This window comes from Phocoena sinus, chromosome 3 (assembly GCF_008692025.1).
Source record: "Phocoena sinus isolate mPhoSin1 chromosome 3, mPhoSin1.pri, whole genome shotgun sequence".
NCBI lineage: Eukaryota > Metazoa > Chordata > Mammalia > Artiodactyla > Phocoenidae > Phocoena > Phocoena sinus.
Window position 1 is genome coordinate 6,793,781 of NC_045765.1, and position 12,130 is coordinate 6,805,910.

General features: G+C 47.7%; 1 protein-coding gene and 1 long non-coding RNA gene across 3 annotated transcripts; both read right to left on the reverse strand.

Annotated features, from left to right (window-relative positions):
- Positions 1 to 293: 293 nt before the first annotated feature.
- Positions 294 to 7,672, reverse strand: FBXL12 (F-box and leucine rich repeat protein 12). 2 transcript variants are annotated; one of them, XM_032627734.1, is made up of 4 exons: positions 6,523 to 7,672; positions 6,339 to 6,411; positions 5,255 to 5,295; positions 300 to 1,757 (listed from the first exon to the last, which is right to left on the reverse strand). In XM_032627734.1, the coding sequence occupies exon 4, from the start codon at positions 1,755 to 1,757 to the stop codon at positions 936 to 938; it is 822 nt and encodes a 273-aa protein (XP_032483625.1). In that variant the 5' UTR covers positions 5,255 to 5,295; positions 6,339 to 6,411; positions 6,523 to 7,672; the 3' UTR covers positions 300 to 935. The 2 variants fall into 2 exon arrangements, with proteins under 2 accessions (XP_032483624.1, XP_032483625.1); XM_032627733.1 differs by lacking the exon at positions 5,255 to 5,295 and having other exon boundaries at positions 294 to 1,757.
- A 414-nt stretch (positions 7,673 to 8,086) lies between these two features.
- On the reverse strand, positions 8,087 to 12,000 carry LOC116751612. Its single transcript, XR_004349304.1, has 3 exons — positions 11,608 to 12,000; positions 11,400 to 11,533; positions 8,087 to 8,146 (listed from the first exon to the last, which is right to left on the reverse strand). It is a non-coding gene; the product is annotated as an uncharacterized LOC116751612 (long non-coding RNA).
- Between the last annotated feature and the right edge of the window lie 130 nt (positions 12,001 to 12,130).

Here is a 12,130-nt window from a genome sequence, read left to right on the forward strand (position 1 = left end):
AAGTCTTTGCCTTTTCTGTCTTCCCCAGCCCTTCCTGGGGCTGGTTCCTCACCTCTCAGCTCTCGGCTCAGAGAGGCCCACCCTGCCCACTCAACCAAACACGTGTGCCTCCATCACGTGGCCCTGGTTTATTGTCTCAGAGTCTCTGAAACTGTTCCATGCGTGTGTTCACCTGTTTATCATCCTGTCTTCTTCCTTGTCTGTTTTGTTCACTGCTGTGGTCCGTGCCTAAAACCATGCTTGCCAGAGAGCGGAGGCTGAAGGCACATTTGTTGAATGAATAAACCAAATTCTTTTTTGAAAAACGTGATTATCTTTCTTTAATAGCAAAATAATATATATTGCGCAAAACTTGGAAAATACAGAATACAAAATACTGAAAGGACAACTTAGAACCTTTATTAACATTTCGATCATCAAAGCATGAGTTGTATCTGCCCTTCTCTCCGTGTCTCCTGCGTGCACGTAGGACTATCAGTGGTGTGTCGGCGTGTCAGTGGTGTGTCAGTGTGCTGGTGCACATGCGTTGACAGCCCTTCCAGGCTTCCTAAGGGGCCTTGACCCCTCAGGTCTCCCTAACTCCTAACCCACCCTTCCACATCTGTCCTGTTCCTGAGAATGGCTATTCATCCAGGACCTTCTCGGGCCTCAGGGCTGGTAAAGAGTAAGGCTTTGCAACATAACCGAGAGGTAGCTATGGTCTTCCTCATTTCTGGAGGTGAGGACAGGGCCTCCGAGAGGCTGGCTGATGTCACAGAGGCCACACAGCTGGCAAACCATGATTCTAATGATCTGGAGGAGCCAAGGCTTAGGTTCTCTCTACCTGTGGCCTTCATAGCTCTCCAGCCGGATTACCTGCCATGGTAAGGTGCTGCTCAGAGGGTCTGGGACTTATTAATAAAAGCTGAGAGGGGTCTCAGGCTCGGCTGGTGCAGTCACATCCACCAGTCCATGGACTCTTTGGGGCAGGCCCTGACAATGACCATACAGTGGGGTAGCCCCTTAGACAGGATCCTCTCCGCCTCCTGACCCTCCCAGCCCAGCCCCTGCAGCTCAAGGACCCTGAGCTTGGGCATGGTGAGGCAGGAGGAGAGGATTTCATGCGGGGAAGGCATTTCTGGGGTGATGAGCGGCCCCAGCAGGCACAGACTCTCCAGGGCCGGCATGCCCTCCAGGACCGACAGGCCAGGGGCCGAGAGGCCCCGCACGGTCAGCCGGATCTTCCGCACATCTCGGAGGTGGCGGCTGATGGCCAGGAGGGTGCTGTCGGCCGAGAGGGTGCAGCCCAGCACCTCCAGCCTCTGCAGGTAGCTCAGCTCCTGCAGGCCCATATCCAGCCCGGTCTCGGTCACCCGGTAGGTGCCGCCCAGCACCAGCGAGCGCAGCGCGCGGAAGCGCGTCAGGCCCTGCAGGTGCTCGTCACGGAAGGCGGGGACACGGTCCAGCACGATGCACTCAAGCAGGGGCAGCACGGTGGGGTCCTGCTCCTTGAGGAGCCAGGCCATGGAGATCTCACAGCTGTGCAGCTCCAGGGTCTTCAGGGTGCAGGGCAGGCTGGTGATGGGCACCATGCTCAGGTTGGCCACGTGCAGGCAGAGGCGCTTGAGGTTGGGGCACTTCTGGCCCAGGGCCCTCATCAGGGCGGGGGACAGCTGGGGAGCCTGGGAGCCCGAGAACAGGTAGCCGCCCATCCGCAGGGAATGGAGCCGAGATGCCATGTACCGGCGAAGGAGGTGCCACATGACTTTAGGTCGCATCTGTAAGAACCAGAAATGGGGTGGGGGGGGGGCTGTGACTGGGGGAGAGATGTGGGGCATCTTCCAAGGCCCCCACCTGCCTGGAGACAGGCAGTCCCCAGCTGGGGCTCTGATGTTCCCTGGGAATTCTGTCCTTCCCTCACAGCCTCACGCAACCAGATACCTCCCCAGGGGCAACAGGATGATTTAATCTGTTTTGACCTCTAGGTTGGAACAAAAGCAATGGCGATAAGAGACCATAACAGATCTGTCTCTAGCAAGAGAGTGGATTCTCGCTATCTTCTGCAGTAAGCAAGAAAGTAAATCCACCTGGCAATATTTTTATCCCTTTCTTAATGACTACCTCCTCGTAGAAATAAGCAATACAAAATAAAACTGAAAAAGGCTAAAACTGCCCAGGGTAAATTAGATCTAGGTTAAAAGAAAAAAAATAAAAATCACAGCTTGGTAATAGTGAAAGCTGCAAAAATTAACCCTGGGAAGTTAGACTTAGTAGAAAACAAACAAACTATAACTAACTGGTACCCTGTGCATTTCATTATATGCACATTTTAGCTTCAAAAAAAAAAAAAAGGACAGAAAAAAGAAATTGTAGGGACTTCGCTGGTGGCGCAGTGGTTAAGAATTCGCCTGCCAATGCAGGGGACAAGGGTTCGAGCCCTGGTCCAGGAAGATCCCACATGCCGCAGAGCAACTAAGCCTGTGCGCCACAACTACTGAGCCTGCGCTCTAGAGCCCGCGAGCCACACTGAGCCTGCGTGCCACAACTACTGAAGCCTGCGTGCCTAGAGCCCGTGCTCTGCAACAAGAGAAGCCACCGCAATGAGAAGCCCACGCACCGCAACGAAGAGTAGCCCCCGCTCTCCACAACTACGACGAAGACCCAACGCAACCATAAATAAATAAATAAAAAAAATTAAAAAGAAACTGCATACCATAAAATCTGTTAACGAGTTTTTTTTTTTGTAAATATGACTTTTTTATTAGCAAAATCCACGACCAGGCAAGAGGATATTTTGCTGCCTCTCAGTTACACCTTTTCTGTTGGGTTCTTGGTATCCCTAATCCTTTTATTCCTAAATTCTTTTTTTAAATTTTTTATTGAAATATAGTTGATTTACTATCTTGGGTTAGTTTCAGTGTACAGCAAAGTGATTCAGACTATATATATATATATTCTTTTTTTACATTGTCTTCCATTTTAGGTTATTACAAGATTTTTAGTATAGTTCCCTGTGCTATACTGTAGGTCCTTGTTGGTTATCTATTTTATATACAGTGGTATGTATATTTTAATCCCAAACTCCTAATTTATCCCTTCTCCCTGTTGACTACTCTTGACAGAGGAATCAAATCTTCCTGATAAAATTTGGACCTGCAAGTTTGGGCCGAGGGAAAGGGACTCACTAGAAATATTGCCCACTAAAAGGGAACTCACAAAAGTAGAAGCGACCGTTGGCAAAATTTTAAATGGCACGAAGCCAGAGGTTGAATCCCTTTTACTTGTAAAAGGACAAAATTAGAAAATCCTTTAAGTTTCATAATATCAAACACTGGCCAGGATGTGGAGAAGCAGTTCTCAGGTCCTGCTGGTGGCACTTGGTCTGGTTACTTTGGAATGCGATCTGGTGGGTTTTACTGAAATGTAAAATGTGGGCACCCACTGGCACCTGTTTTGTTTTTAAGAATATGGGAGCAGGAATTCCCTGGCGGTCCAGTGGTTAGGACTCCGCACTTTCACTACCGAGGGCCCGGGTTTGAGCCCTGGTCAGGGAACTAAGATCCCACACAAAAAAAAGGTGGGGGGGGGGAGCATCTGCTGCTTCTCTGGGAAAGAACAAGGTGACCTGGGTGACAGAAGTAGGGAGACCTTATTTTCCAATTTTTATTATTTTGTACCTTTTGAATCCTGTGTATATCTTTTTTGTGCCACCCCCTCATATTATTTTTTAAAACTAATTTTTCAGTTTGTTTAAATGCACATACTGCCTGACCTAGCAAGACCTCTTTTGTGGAATTTACCCTACAGAAACATTGGTTTCTGACATCGTGGTTTTAACAGCAAAAACCAAATGTCCACTGATAAGATAACAGCCATGTAGGTAGTAACTAAGAACAAAGTAGATCCAGAGATATGAACCCTGGTAACTCCTCAAAACATGCAGGAAAGAGTGGCAAAATGATACTTTAAAGGTCAAAGAAAAAAGAAACAATACTATATATTTTATATGGGTACAATTATTCCAACCATAATGGCTAACTTGTATTGAGTACCTACTGTTTGCCAGGTGCAGTGATGAGCAGTGAACTAGAAAGCTCACGCAGTACCTGGTTGTGTAGCAGGTACCTCTGGAAAAATGCAGTGGCCAGAATCTTGTTGCAAGAGTACAGCTATGATTCAACACAGCCTGACTCCAAAGGCCAATCTTGCTCTTGTAACCACTTTACTTTCCTTCCCTTATACAGGCCCAAGGGTATAAAGGCATAGAAGATAGGATAGAAGGAAATATTCCACACTTATAATAGTGGTTACTCTGGGGAAGGGTTGAAGATACCAGGGGATGACTGTCAAAGGCTCTTAGCTTCATCTGTGGCAATACTTCAATGGTTTTTTGTTTTAATTTAGATATAATTGACATATTATATTAGTTTCAGGTGTACACACAATGGTTCGATATTTGTATATCTTGTGAAATGATCACCACATAAGTCTAGTTAACATCCATCACCACACATAGTTATACTACTTCAACATTTTTACAAGAATTATTCATGACTTGTGTGATTTTTAAAAATTAAACCTCAAAAAGAGAAACGCAAAACAAATGTTCTAGTTAATCTCTATTACGTATGCTAAAGCATTTAGGGATGAAGTGGACTCTTGTCTGCAACTTATTTTGAAGTGTATTTAAAAAATAAAATGGATTGATGGATGGAAAGAGGGATGGATGGATCGGTCAACAGGGGTTAAAACAAATGTAGTTAAATACTAATAGTGGGCAACTTCGTGTTCTCTGTACTATTCTTTCAATTTTTATATATGTTTGAAATTTCTCATAATAAAATGGCAGAAAAAATAACTAAGAACTACATTATTATGTAATGTGTTAGTTTTTTAGTACAGAAAAAATAACCATTTTTAAAGGTGATTTCAATAAAAATAATTTCTATACAAGGCCACAATTCCTTATCCAAAACTCCTGGAGACAGATGGGTTTCAGAATTCAGAATTAATGTGGTACAAATACCATATATAATACCATCAGAAGGGTCAAGGTTAGCACCTTGTTATCAGATTAATATTTTTCAGTATAACATGACTTTTATTCCAAGTGGGATAAGGAAAAGGACATTGATAGCCTCACACCAGTTCACATCAGGTGTTGCCACCAAATGAATTTGTGCCGAGCTTACAAAAAACCTTTTCACTTTTCTGGCTTTCTGATTTTGGAATTGCAGATGAAGAACTGAAAGTGAGAAAATATAAAGGATCCTACCTCTCAGAAATTGTACTTCTAGGTTTCAGAGTAACTGGTACCTGGATGCAAGAAGACAGACACAAGGACATTCTTGTGGAACAAGAAGCAACAGCATTAGTAACACCTTGAAAGTTGTTAGAAATTTGGAACCTGGGGCCCCCACTCCAGGCCCCTGAATCAGAGTCTGCATTTTAACAAGATCCCCATAGGTGATTCATATGCACAGTAAAATCTGAGACACTGCCTTATAAAGCGGTTCACAACAGTAGAAAGTTGGAAATAAGCTAACCATCTGTCAACAGGAAAACAGATAAACAAATTGTGGTATATTCATTTAACAGCAGTTAAAAGGAATGAATTAGATTTACAAGTGCTGATTAGAATAAATCTCAAAAGCGATGTGTGAATAAAGCTGGTTATATAAGTAAAACAGCATTTAACTATCTAAAGAGTAGAGCAGCATTATCTAAATTTTAGAAATACGTTAACAATATCGTGTATTGCTTACAGGCACACACATAAGAAGTAAATAAAAACGCGAAGGGATACAAATCCACTTTATGATAGTGGTTACCTCTGAGGAGGGTTTCAAAAGTGCAAGAGATATACCTAAAAATGTTGTATGCATATGTGTATATATAAACATTTGTATGTGTGTTTCACAAGATCAGCAGTAAATAAGGCCAAAGGTTAAAAAAGGTTAAATCTAGGTAGGGGGGGAAATAGTTTCAGATATTATCCTCTGTACATTTCTACATATATTTGAAATAGTTCATAATAAAAAGAAAAAAATAAAATGCAAATGGAAGAAAGTGGAAATGGTTTGCCTGCACCACTCAGGAGATTAATTCTGGAAATAAGTTGACTATGGAAAATGATTTCTCCGTGAAAAGTCATCAATAAGCCCTTTCCCTGCACGACTTTGGTAACACCCATTCTGGAGGTGGGGAAACTGAGGCCTGGAGGTCACAGTGGAGCAAATAACTGACGCGGCCGGGATGCACCCGGAACAGCCTCGCTCGAAACACAGGGTTGGAGGCGTGGTCCTCGAGGTCGGGCCAGCCCGACCTTGGCCCAGACCTGCCCGGCCAGCCCCGCATACCGTGTAGAGCGTCAGGTCGACATGTCGCCACAGCCACCGGTCGTCCACCAGCCTCTTCCAGCGGTGACAGACCCTGGGGAAGGGGACCCGCCGTTAGAACGTCCCGGCCCCGCGGGGACCAGATATCCATCTCCTGGTGCACCACCCCCGCCCGGCCCTTCCCTCGCGCGGGGCGGGGCCGCACCTGGAGATGCGGATCCTGTCCCGAACCGGGAGGTAAGAGAAGATCTCCAACAGGACAGAGTCCGGCAAGTCCGCAAAAGTCGCCATGATCCCGCCGACACGCACTTCCGCTTCCGACGAAAGGGACTCGTTGACTCGCCTTGGAAGCCCCTAAGAGACGGCAGGAAGTGAGGGTGCCGGCAGGGAGTGAGGGTGCCGGCAGGGAGGTGGTCGTGGCTTCCGGTAGCCGGCAGAGTTCTGGCTTTCCTCTTGCGGGGACGTGGTTGGGCCCTGGAGCCAGACCAGCACGGGATCTGAACGCGGCACCGAAGATGGGGTTAGGGACTAGGACCAATCCCGGAAGGCGTGGCTAGGGCGATGACGATACCCGGGGGCGGGGTTAAGGGCGGGAACGAGACTCGGGGGGCGTGCCTAGGGATAGGACCACGCCCTTAAGGCGTGGCTAGAGCGGTGACGAAGCCCGGGGGCGGGGTTAAGGGCGGGAACGAGACTGGGTGAAAGCATGGCTGGGGCGGTCACGAGCCCTAAAGGGAAGGATTGAGGGCGGAACCAAGAGCGAAGGACAAGGCGGAGAGTTCCAGAATAAATTTGTAGAAGTGAAATAGCTTGTTAAAAGGCGTGTTGAATTTTTCGCTTTTATTGATGGCGGCAAATTGTTCTCCACAGAGCCTGAACTGACACTCCCTCCAGATATATATCACTTTTTTTTTCTAAATATATCACTCACTTTTAAAGTTGCAATTCATAAGGGCAGTGAAATTTATTCAAACATTCCCGTATTGATGAGTATTCACGTTGCTTCCAGTTCTATCACCGCAGTATCGGCGCTAAACATTCTCTTTATATATGTATGTACATGCATATGTGTGTGTGTATATATATATATATATATATATATATACACACACACATACATATGTAATATATACCTCCTATGTTTTTATTTCTATAGGATAAATAACCAGGAGTTGGGTTGATGGGTCAAAGGACATGTGAAGTTTAATTCTGAATAGGTTTTGCCAAATCACACTCCCAAGAGTCTATAACGGCAATACATGGTTTTGGGTTGTTTTGTTTGTTTGTTTTGGTTTGGTTTGGTTTTTGCCGCGCTGTGCGGCTTGCAGGATCTTAGTTCCTCGACCAGAGATTGAACCCGGCCAGGGCAGTGAAAGCACCGAGTCCTAACCACTGGACCGCCAGGAAATTCCCTGGCAATACGTGTTTTTAATACACACACAGAAAAGAAATTGGAGACGTTGAAAACTGTTTTAGAAATAAATGCAAACTGGGACTTCCCTGGCGGTCCAGTGGTTAAGACTCTGTGCTTCCATTGCAGGGGGTGCAGGTTCGTTTTCTGGTGGGGGGATTAAGATCCCGCATGACGGGCAGCCCGGCGCCCCCCCCCAAAAGAAAGCAAACTCATTAAGATGTATGTTAGGGCTTCCCTGGTGGCGCAGTGGTTGAGAGTCCGCCTGCCGATGCAGGGGACACGGCTTCGTACCCCGCTCCGGGAAGATCCCACATGCCACGGAGCGGCTGGGCCCGTGAGCCATGGCCGCTGAGCCTACGCTTCCGGAGCCTGTGCTCCGCAACGGGAGAGGCCACAACAGTGAGAGGCCCGTGTACTGCAAAAAAAAAAAAAAAAAAAAAAAGATGTATATGTTAAATGTGTGCAATTTTGTATATCAACTATATCTGAATAAAGCTTAAAAATCTGTATGCTTTCACTTATCCATAAATAAATAAAAAGTAAAACACTGTGGTATTCACCTATCAGATTAAGATGAGGAAGCCAGAAAATACCCACACTAGCCTTGGTGTGAGGAAGTAGACCTTCTCAACCACTGCAGATGGGGCAGAACTGATGCAAAATCTTTGAAGACAGTTTGGCAACATCAGATTGCAGCCCCTGTAGGGCCCAATAATTCCACTTCTAGGATCTCAAATTGTCAGAAAGAATGAGGTAGGTCTTTCTGTGCTGTTTGGAACAATCGCTAGGATATTGTTTTCTTTTAAAAGCAAAAGGTGTAGAGAACAGTGTATATAGTTTGATCTCGTTGGATATATATATATATTTGTTGTGTTTCATTTTATACATAAAGGCCTGTATGAAAACAAAGTCATTCATTTCTGCCCTTTGACACAACTTAAAATATTGTATGTTACTTGAAAATACAAAGTCCCTATCTCCATTGAAACGCGTTATTGACATCTGAGAGGTTTCAGCATTTTCTTGGGAGGCTCTGTATCACATGTTTGAAGACACAGAGATGAAATGAAAACTTTTAACTGTAATTGTCCCTGCGGAGGGCCTGGGGTCTGGAGGGTGAGGAAACTTGCTGCTGCTATATATAATACTTCTGTACTGCTTTAATTTTTACCATGTGCAAGAAAGTTCCAAATGTTTATTAATAAATCCAACCCCTTTGATACTTTTCCTCAAACAAGAGCACAAAAAAAAAATGCTTCATGCTCTGGCAACCATTTTACGACTGTGGAAGAAAAGACCAAAAGAATCACATAGAGGTCAAGTTGCTTGCCAGGGCCACAAGCCCAGATTTTTCTGATGCCAGAGCATGGGCCTCTATCACAGTGCTCTCCGATTCCCTCTGGAAAGCCCATGCCAGCACGCAGGGGCAATGACTCCTCTGCTCCCAGCGCCTTGGGCTTCCCCTTCACAGCACCTGTGTCACACTGTATTACAAGGACCTCTTCACTTGTCTTCTTTACTTGTCTTCCTCCTGTATCAGACTGAATTCTGGGGTGGCAGGTCGGCCTTGGACACTGCTGCATCTCCAAGGCCTGCTGACAGGCTGAGATGTTGGGAGAAGGGACCTCCTGAGCAACTCTCTCCACCTCTAAGATTATTTCCCCTCTGGTGAACCTTTAAGTTCAGCGGAACGCAGGTGTCCCTGACCCCAGCTCAGTTACAGGGGTTTCCTAAGAACCATCTCCTCCCCATCAAGCATACAGGAGTGGAGGGATGGGAATCCCCGAGTATAAGCTCCTTCCTCTGGGTCAGAAACTTAGGCAACAAGGGGCAGAGGGGCCCTGCCCAGCTTGCTCCTTGAGTTCTGACCCAGAACTCTCCCTCCTGGGAAGCATCTACCTCCTCACAAGAGCAGCTCTGACAGCAGGTCCTTCGGCTGCCTAGACGGGAGGATGGGACTGTCCTGGCCCCTCAACGGGCAGGCACTGAGGCCCTTCATGGGAAGCGCCGAATGATACTTACCAGGATGTGGAGAGAGGTCTCTAAGGTGAGGTGTCCTGTCTCCTGAGGCCTTTCCCCCTCCCACCTGGCTCCGGAGGAGGCAGTCCGTGCAGCAGTGGCAGCCTAGTCCTGGGACTTCCCATTGCCCATCCCCTCTACTTCCTCAGGATGCCTTAGCCCAGTTGGGGCTGGCGGCCCCCGACTAGATCCCCACTACTTCCCATGGAGCCCAAGCCCCCAACAATCCCAGACTTTATATTCCTCCCCTTTCAGCAGCACTCCTCACCCCTTTCCAATCTCCCCCAGCCCATAACTCAGCATCACCATCCTATGCCTTAGCTCCCCTTTTTTTTTTAATTTTTAAAAACATTTGGGGTTTTTTTTTTTGGCTGCACCACACAGCTTCCGGGATCTTAGTTCCCTGGGCATGGATTGAACCCGGGCCCTCGGCAGTGAGAACGCAGAGTCCTAACCACTGGACCGCCAGGGAGTTCCCTAGCTATCTTTGAATCAAACATTGAAAAAATAGAACTTCTTGTTTTCAAAAAATAACATTTACTTTTTCTTCTGATTACAAAAGTAACATATGTTCATTGTAGGTAATCTGGGAAAACACCAAAAGCACCAAAAAGAGGAACATGAGACACAGCAATTCCACCGTCTAGTGGTAAACACCATCAACATCTGGTGTGTCCTAGTATTTCTATGTGAGTGCAAAAATGTGTTCCTTCCAAACTTTCTCGGGCACATTAGTCCCCTCAAGCTCACCCTTGACCTTCCCATCTCCCCCTCTTCCCCATCTGTTCTTCTGCAAGAGGACTGTCAGGGGCTGGTCCAAGACCGATTCTTACTACAATCCTAGGGTGGGGATTGCTCTCCCCATTCATAGATGAGGAAGATGAGAATCAGAGAGGGGAAGAGTTGAGATCACAGAGCTTAATATTAAGGGGTTTTGACTCATCTGTCTGGATCCAAAGCCTGTGTCTCCAATCTGAATAAGCCTTCCATTCAGATTCCCTGCCCTCTCAAGCCCACTCAGAGGGATTCTGCAGGGGTCGGAGAAACAACGGATCAAAGTCCTGAGGCAGGAAGGCCCCTGAGTCTAGTGTTTGAGGTGGGACTCCTTGGGCCAGTTCCCTAAGGCAGGACAGTCCCAGCAGGGTCACAGAGCATCCTCCCTTTCCCCAGGAAAGCATCTCATGTCTTCCACCTAATCTCATATCCTAGATTGAGAAGGCGGATTGGGTGAATCAGAAGTGGTGGCCCCCGCGGCTTCCCTGGTGGCGCAGTGGTTGAGAATCTGCCTGCCAATGCAGGGGACACGGGTTCGAGCCTTGGTCCGGGATGATCCGACACGCCGCGGAGCAGCTAAGCCTGTGCGCCAGAACTACTGAGCCTGTGCTCTAGAGCCCGCGAGCCACAACTACTGAGTCCATGTGCCACAACTACTGAAGCCCGTGCACCTAGAGTCCCCGTGCTCCGCAACAAGAGGAGCCACCACATTGAGAAGCCCACGCACCGCAATGAAGAGTAGCCCCTGCTCGGGGCAACTAGAGAAAGCCCACGCGCAGCAACGAAGACCCAACACAGGCAAAAATAAATAAATTAAAATTAAAAAAAAAAAAGAAGTGGTGGCCCCTTTTCAGAGTGAATCCTTTTAGGCTTACCAAACTAGGAGAATCCTGTCTGCTGAGAAGGAACAGTTCAAGAGTCAGTTCCATTGGCAGGTTGGACTTAGGGAGGGGTGTTCTCTGTCCCACCAGCTCTGGGAAACCAGACCAGTTCAGGGGCTGCTTTGGCGCTGAAAGGCAAGGTTGGGAACTGGTACACAGTGCCCCCTGTAGGGCGGGAGCGACCTTCCTTGAAGATACAGACCTGGGAGATTTTGCAGTTGCAGGTAGGCGTGCAACGTGAACTCCATTCTGGTAAGTGCTGGTATCCAGGCCAGGATCAGGAGGCTCCTTCACTTATTGACTGCAGTCTGCACCCAAGATGTCCCTGGGGTCAGGCGAGATAAGCAGAGGGAAGGGGTGAGCAAAACGCTTCCGAGGCCCAGCCCTGAATGAAGGCAGGGGGGCGGACGGGATGCCCGCAGGACTTGACCCAGGCTCCCCAAAGCCCTAAAGCTGCAGTTAGAGGCTCCGTCAGGCTCAGGAACGAGAGGTCATCCCCGCCCACCGAGATGCCACACCAGACGGCGTCTCGGCACAGCGAAAAGCCTTCAACTAACTGCATCCAAACGGCTGGGCGCCGGTTCATGACCTCTGACTCTCCACGCCCCTCCCCCGCCCGGACCCTCATTCGGCTCCACGCTCCGTCCACATGTGTCCCTCTACTCAGGCTCGGGACCCCAAAGCAGCTCCTGGGAACCGCAAGCCCACATCCGGCCCGGGGCTGC

What these genes read in the sequence shown, in the direction of transcription:
- FBXL12 (XM_032627733.1), bottom strand. Translation starts at nt 6,608, where the DNA reads ATGGCGACTTTTGCGGACTTGCCGGACTCTGTCCTGTTGGAGATCTTC. An exon ending in GACAGGATCCGCATCTCCAG is followed by an intron (nt 6,412 to 6,522) that starts GTGCGGCCCCGC and finishes CCCCTTCCCCAG; the next exon opens with GGTCTGTCACCGCTGGAAGA. An exon ending in TCGACCTGACGCTCTACACG is followed by an intron (nt 1,758 to 6,338) that starts GTATGCGGGGCT and finishes TGGTTCTTACAG; the next exon opens with ATGCGACCTAAAGTCATGTG.